Below are 7,296 nucleotides of genomic sequence, written 5' to 3'. Positions count from 1 at the left end.
CAGTCCCAGGAGTCTCTGGACCCTGGGGATCATGGTGACCACAGTGATGTTGACGAGGGGCTGCATCCTCAGGATGCTGATGATGAGGATGACAGTGGACTGGTAGGTCTCAGTTTGACTTGTGCATTCTGCTTGGTTGGGTGATTGGTCATTACTGCAACACATGGTCACTCCACATTTGGATGTGTGTGTATTTGCAGGGGTCTGGGGGGAAGCTTCGTGTGCCTGGAAAAACCAGCCGGAAAAGGCTAAACCCACAGGTGTCGGTGGACAGCATTGACCGGTGGAAGAACCACAACCTTGACCATGCTGATCTACAGGTAGAATATGTGTATAATACTGATGCACAAATGCAGTCTGTGCACCATGCAGCTGAACTAAAATTGAGGTCTAGGTTAAAGGTTATAATTAGTGCTCTGTGTTGCTTTCGCAGACGGCCAAAGAGTCTCTGCAAATGGACACAGTCCACACACCCATCCTACAGGTGACAAGCCCAGCAGAAACGCAGCCGGACGAGCACATTTCACATTTCTTGGGCACCGGTGGCGGGCATTCGGTCCCAAACATATGGGCAGACCACAGAGTTCGCAGAGCCATGTTCCCCACTCGCCAGAAGACCATCCAGATCGATGATGATGAAGACATCTATCAGATGTTTGTGCCCACTGAGAATGATACAAGTGGGCAGGACGCGGAGAGTGATCATGACGTGGTTGACGACCCTCCTGGACGACCTTGCAGCTGGCATGTCGAGCAGACGCAGGCGGTGCAGCTAGACCTTCCGGCCAGTGGCAGCCGAGTGCTGCGCAGGGCCAGCAGTGTTGGAGAGAAGCAAAGTGAGCGGCAAAGCCCTACAAAGAGGCCTGTTCACGAAGAGGAGGAACACATCACGGAGTCCTCAAGTAACGAAATATCCGGCTCGTCCTCGGCTGAACAGCTAACGATTGATGACATTGAGAATGTCTATGATAATATCAGCTACGAGGAACTGCAGGCCATGGGGCTCATTCGGAAGGAGCAGGAGGTGAGCCGTGCTTCTTCAATTGTGGCAGAGACCAAACAAGTTGTACCTCCACAAATTTTTGTTTCTCCCGTTGAATCGGAGAGCTCCTCTGAAAGCAACAGGTCCTCTGGCCAAGAAGGGACGTCATTTGAAACTGGTGATGTGCAGAGAATGGCGGAGGAGGAGAACATCTATGATACCCTTGTGTTTCGGGAATTGCCAGCCACATCCGCTGAGACAGAAAGACAAACTGAGCAAAAAGTCAAACAGGATCATCTGCAGTCACTTATAGAGATAGACCTAACGGTTAGCCAGGACACAGGCGCCCACGTCTCTGAGGAGAGCAGAAATCTGGATAACAGCAAAGGGGCAAATCGACCCCTTCCCGAGATTCCAGTTGTATCAATTACGGAGATGGACATCGAATCGGAAGCGTCAGATACACCATCACAGCAGTCCACTGCTGATCGGATGTCTGAGCAAGTGGACGAGATCTGGAATGACCTGGAAAACTATATCCGGAATAATGAAAAGAAACCAGACAAGCTTCCTGCTGCGTTTCCTGTCAGTGGACCAGAGTCCCCACGCAAGACGTGCGCTTCCCAGAGTAAAGCGCAGAACTCTCCAGTCAAATCACACAAGCAGCCGAAGTCCCCAACCAAAGCATACAAAGCTCAACAGAAAGCACAAGAATCCAAACAGAAACCGCAAGACGCCTCGTGCAGATCACATCAATCTCCAAGCAAAAAAAGTGACTCTGGAAGAAAGACCGCGGACTCCATACCCAAGTCTTCCTCAGGGGGTGCTCAGAAAGTGAAGAGATCCACAGCCTCACCCAGTCCTGCATTCTCCAAACCTATTCCCACCTTCCAGATTCCAGTCCTCAGTGTTCCCAAACTTATGCGAGTGCCTACATTTGAGATAGATGAGCCCGATATCCCTACATCTCTAGTTCCAGCTCCAGTTCCAGCTCCTGTTTCAGCTCCAGCTCCAGTTCCAGCTCCCGTTGCAGCTCCAGTTCCAGCTCCTGTTGCAACTCCAGTTCCAGCTCCCGTTGCATCTCCAGTATTGGCCCCCATTACACCGCCTGTTCTTGCCCCTGTTACACCGCCTGTTTTTGCCCCTGTTACACCTCCTGTTCCATCACCTGTTACACCTCCCGTTCCTCAGGTCACTAGCCCAGAACCCCAACCTGGAACTGTCAAGAGCATCCGGAACAAACTTGCCAGGCTTAGCAGTGGAAGTTTCAGAATGGACGATGAGGACCTTCCTCCACAAAAGGACCCTGAGCTCCAGGCACTGTTCAGTGGTTTGGATCCTTCTATCCTTCCCTTGGCATCATCTGGTCTGCTGCTTGGTGGGGAAGCTGGGGACCAACTGCTTGATATAGGGGACAAGGGTAAAAACAGAGTCTTCCTCATGGCCAGACAGTACAGCCAGAAGATCAAAAAGGCTAATCAGCTGCTGAAGATGAAGAGCATGGACCACGAGCCCAGTTGTGCAAGACTCAGACCCTGTAAACCCAAGGACTTGGCGGCCATTCTGGAGGAGAAGAAACAAGGCGGGGCAGCTATAGGTGAGCTTACAGCTTCCATTAATTCCCCAAAAATATCAGTTACCTTTGATCACGTTGCATGCCTGGTAACTGTAAGTCATTCCCCTCTTGACCTCTATCAGTTCAGAGGTCAAATGTTACTCAGATCTCTTCTTCTGATTCTCTTTCTCTTTTTTCTGCTATCTCACCCTGTCCCAGGTGCACGGATAGCTGAGTATTCTCACCTGTATGAGCAGGTGATGTTTAAGGAGCCTCCTACTACTCCGGTGCTGAAGTCCTCAATCAGCTTTGCAGGCCCTCACCCACTTTCGAGTCGCTCAAGTCCAGGCTTAGCCTCTTCACCCTCTTTACCTGAGAGTGCGGGCCTGAATATGGACTGGCTGAACTGCACCTACAGCAATGGTGAACTTGCTGACTTTGTGTCCTGGCCCGCTGAAGTCGGAGGACGGTGCTCTGCAGCCCCTCAACGAAGGCTGAGTCCTGCAACCTCTGTCCCAGCCCTGAAGAACCTTCCACCCACTCCGAGCACGCCGCCCAATCAGCGCTGGAGTGCCTGTGTGACTCCACCCAGCGCAGATGATCCTGAGCACATTTACAGTACGCTGGGACAGCGCAACTTCAAAACTCCACCCTACAGCCGCTGCCAGTCCTCGTCCTCGCTGGCCGAGCAGCAAGAGAAAGAGAACAGTGCGGGTATGGGCATCCAGGGATGGGATGGGCACTCAAGTCGTACCGGGACCAACGCTGTGTCAGGACGTGGTGGTCTGGGACCTCGGCAACACAGCCTCCCTGACCAGGTGATCCCTGACCTCTCCCCATCATGTGACCTCACGCTGAGGGACTCTCAGCAAGTGCTGGTGTTGAACAAGAATTCGCCCCTGAATGCACTCAGTGCCACACAGAACTACTTGGCCAACTTCAAAGACAACGGTGAAGATGATGACGATTACGTTGAGATCAGGTCAGAAGATGAGGGCGAGGAGCGCAGTATAGTGTCCGGGGTCTCTTCCCAGTTGCAGAGCAACACCAATCTGGCCTCACAAACCCAGCTGGCAAAGGGACAGCTGGCGTCACCAAGCCTTGACTCAGCCCTGCATGGCTACATGTGGAACAGCCCAAATGATGATGATGATGATGATGACGAGCAAGCCCTCGGTCAGCCCAAAATCGTCCAGTCACTGCGAGAGAAGTTTCAGTGTCTTAGTTCCAGCAGCTTTGCATGAAGCCCAGAGTTCACCGACCCAATGTTCTCCAACAAGGGTTCTTTACACAGTCACATAGAACAGTGGTTCTCAAATCAGTCCTTAGGTTTGCCCAGGTGGTCCAGATTTTTGCTCCAACCCTCCAACTTGCAACAAAAAGGGTTCGTGCAAAAATCTGGACTGCCATTGGATTGCCTTCTGAGAACCATTGACTGACATAGAAGAACGTTTCACTTAATGGTTCTTTAGGGAACAATTTTGTACATGTGAGGGTGTTCAGATGACCTTCTTCATGGTCACAGGCCTCTTCTTCCAACATGGTTTTTGAGGGATCAAGAATAGTTCTTCTATGGGATTGCTTGGAGAACCTTTTTTGGCCCCCTTGGCTGGTGTTTGTTGGTGAATGTTGGGTCAGGGTTCTCTGGCCTTGAGTAGGAGCAGGGAGGATGGGGAATGTACTTTGCACTCAAAGCATAAGAGCAGGGAATGAAAAACTCACAGCGCACACAAGCTGCTAGCTTCCAGAACGTTCCGGAGAACGCTACACAGCTTGGTGTGCGACGGCACAAAGCACATTTTTAAGTTCTACCACAAGCCGACGACAAAGGTTATGTTGTACATAATGCTGATCGCACTCATACGCCGGCAGCGTCCTGAGGTTAGGAATTTCACGTCACGGTTAAGGTGGATCTAGGTAAAGCACCCCACAGACCACAGAAAGAGACCACAGTATAATTGTACATACACTCATACACGCGCACTACTCATGCCTTCCATCACCGTCACGGCTATAGTCTGGTCAGTCTACTCTTAAATATACATTAAAGATACGTCCTCTCCTTGTCTTCGGGTCAGATAAAGGACTCAGTCCGGAGGTTGGGAAGCCAAACCATTGCAGCCAGAGTGGATTTTATGGATTAAACGGGATCTGATTGTTACTACTTATAGCAGGGGTGGGCACCAGGGGAGGGGCCAGAGTCCAGCTCAGTTTGCTGACTTCCCTGCTCTAACAGAGCTACTGAACCTGCCAGTAGGGTTTGCTTGAGCAGGAAAAGCAAAAACCTGTACGTGAATCCGGCCTTCCGGGGCTGGAATTGCCCACCCCTGGTTTATGATGTGCCCTGATCACTTGCATTAGTGCAGCCATGATCTCTCACAGCCATTTCTGAAGCCCCTGTATTGCCATACAAGCCTTCCAGGTAGCACTTGAAGGATTGTAGTGTGTCTAATCCCACCTAATGTGCATGTGCATATACAGACCATCAGTACAGCTGGCAGTAAGTTAGTGTTTACCTAAAGAAATCGGCGCTGATCCGTCACGTAGGTGGCTGCTTGTAGCGTAGCTGTATTCATGTAAATAAAGCTGCAAAGCTTAGGCTAACATCAGCCAATGGCGGCTCAGTCCTCAGCTGGTTATATCTGTATGATTTAAAGGGGAATTTCAGTGACGTTTCAAAATGTTCTGCATAATTGAAGCGGTGAAGACGTGAAGATCTCATTTAAAGTCTTTCAGAGTGGGCTTGGTTCCAAATGCCTCATTCTAGAGAACTAGTGTTCTACAGTGGAGGTGAAGGGAAGCAGACGTCTGAAGCTCTAATAATAAAAGCTCCTCACAGAAAGTTCTTCACCTAATGGTGATGAAGACGCTGCCTGATGCCTGAGACACTGTTCTACCAGAGTTCTGAGAAGTGGTGGAGGGATACATGCTGCAGGGTGTAGTGCAGCTACAGAAAGTAGTCCCTAAAGAAAACTGCATTAGTTCAGATTCTCTATTCACTATTTTACTATCATCATCATCATCATCATCATCCATATAAAACTCAGAAGACTCGTGTAGCTGCACTGGTGGGTTTGGATAGTTGATAAATTATGGGCTGTATCTGTGTTGTAGTCATGGCGACTGAAGTCTGGTTCCGTTCACCACCACTGTAAAGAAACCTCTACAGAGTCTCTACACCCCAAACACCCACTCTGAATGACTGGTATTCTGAAAAGTCGGTGGAATTGCCCTTTAAAGTTGTCCTCAAAGGCCAGAACCCGTCTGTTTGCGTGTTTTTAAGCTGTACGTTAAGAATTTCTATCAAGTTATCAGACTGTAAACACGTTCTAGATATATTTTAGATAGATGAACGAGGAAGCTTAGCCACGCTTAGCCACGTCTGTTTGGATTCTCTCTCTATCTACGAGCAGCCAGGCCTCAGTAGAGAACACTGTAAGGATTTGCAGCAGAGCTGTATTTATTTAGTTCCCAGCGCTGAGTAGAACCTTCAGACTGCCGTCAAGAACCGTCACTATAAATAAACTACGAACCATTTTAGGCTTATTTTTTATCATCTGTAAAAGGACCATGTTAGGCTGTGGTTTGTTTAAAGGAGTACTGTAATCAGATGTACATTTCCTGCCAGAATGTCTCTCAGTCAGTTTGTTTGTTTATTTTTCACATTTGTTTACTCCACTAAACAACTCCACCCCGTCACTACTGATAAACACCCCCCCCCACACCACACACACACACACACACACACACACACACACACACACACACACACACACACACAGTTTTATCTGCAGTGAGAAACTGTGTGTAAAACACACTGGTTGGTTCACGCGTCCTCCGTCAGTCGCTGTCACTCCTCTGAATTTTGCTCGTTTTATTTATTTATTTGCTTTTTAGATGTAATGTAGCACATCATGACCCTCCGAGTCCGACCTGGCGAGGTTTCTGAAACGCTTGGTGAACCTGGTTTACTGTGTTTTCCATTAGCACTGTCTGAGGACGTTCTAACACTGAGTAACAGAAGAGTGAGCCCAGCAGAACCCGCGGCCTGTTGTTCATATTAATGTAAATATGCCAAAAGAATAAAACTATGAAGTATGTTTATATTACGTTCCTGTTTTTTTCTCGTCTGTAAATGTTGTTGTTTTCTGTTTCACTGGTGGAGACTGTTATCATTCATTACGTTGATTTCTTTTGCACTTTTTAGTTTTGTATTGTTTTGTTTTTATTATTGTTTTTATGTAAACATGCTGTAAAGATGTACATGTTAGGATGTCCTTTATGTGTTGCTATAGATTTGCTCTGTAATTTTAAATTAAATGTACTGTACTTTTATAACTGCCTAGTTATAACTGCTCAAGGAAATGTATTTGAGGCAATAAATAAATGTTCATTTAAAACTTGCTTCTGGTGTTTTGTGGATTCTGTATTTTTTACCCAATAGATGAAGAAGATACATGTATATTCATATGTTATATACAGATTTTTAATATGGTTCATAAATCCATGTAATTATAATTGAAGCTCAGGGGAAAACCATGTAAAAAATATATTAAGTAGAGAAATCAATATATAGGTATTGATATTAGTGGATGGTGTGGATGGGTATGAGTATATTTCGGGCGAACTGGTAGATGTACGATCATGATTCTTATATTGGCCTAAACTTTATTGTTAAATGTGGTTCCAGATGATCTAGAAATTACATCTAACACATAATTTATTTGATTAATGTAATTTATAAAAACAACATTGTCAC

The 7,296-nt window shown here is 47.3% G+C and overlaps 1 protein-coding gene across 3 annotated transcripts in view; it reads left to right on the top strand.

Moving 5' to 3' along the window:
- LOC140576667 (pleckstrin homology domain-containing family G member 1) overlaps window positions 1–6,319 on the top strand; it is a 35,650-nt gene extending 29,331 nt beyond the window's left edge. For all 3 annotated transcript variants that reach the window (XM_072696194.1, XM_072696193.1, XM_072696192.1), the window contains exons 15-18: window positions 1–102; window positions 201–320; window positions 434–2,579; window positions 2,757–6,319. The exon at window positions 1–102 is cut by the window's left edge and continues 78 nt beyond it. In XM_072696194.1, the coding sequence (XP_072552295.1) occupies window positions 1–102; window positions 201–320; window positions 434–2,579; window positions 2,757–3,781 (3,393 nt within the window). In that variant the 3' untranslated portion in view covers window positions 3,782–6,319. The remainder of the gene's footprint in view (window positions 103–200; window positions 321–433; window positions 2,580–2,756) is intronic.
- The last annotated feature ends 977 nt before the right edge of the window (window positions 6,320–7,296 follow it).

This window comes from Salminus brasiliensis, chromosome 14, assembly GCF_030463535.1.
Source record: "Salminus brasiliensis chromosome 14, fSalBra1.hap2, whole genome shotgun sequence".
Classification (NCBI taxonomy): domain Eukaryota; kingdom Metazoa; phylum Chordata; class Actinopteri; order Characiformes; family Bryconidae; genus Salminus; species Salminus brasiliensis.
The sequence above is the reverse complement of the archived record's forward strand: the minus strand, read 5'-3'. Positions and strand labels throughout refer to the sequence as shown.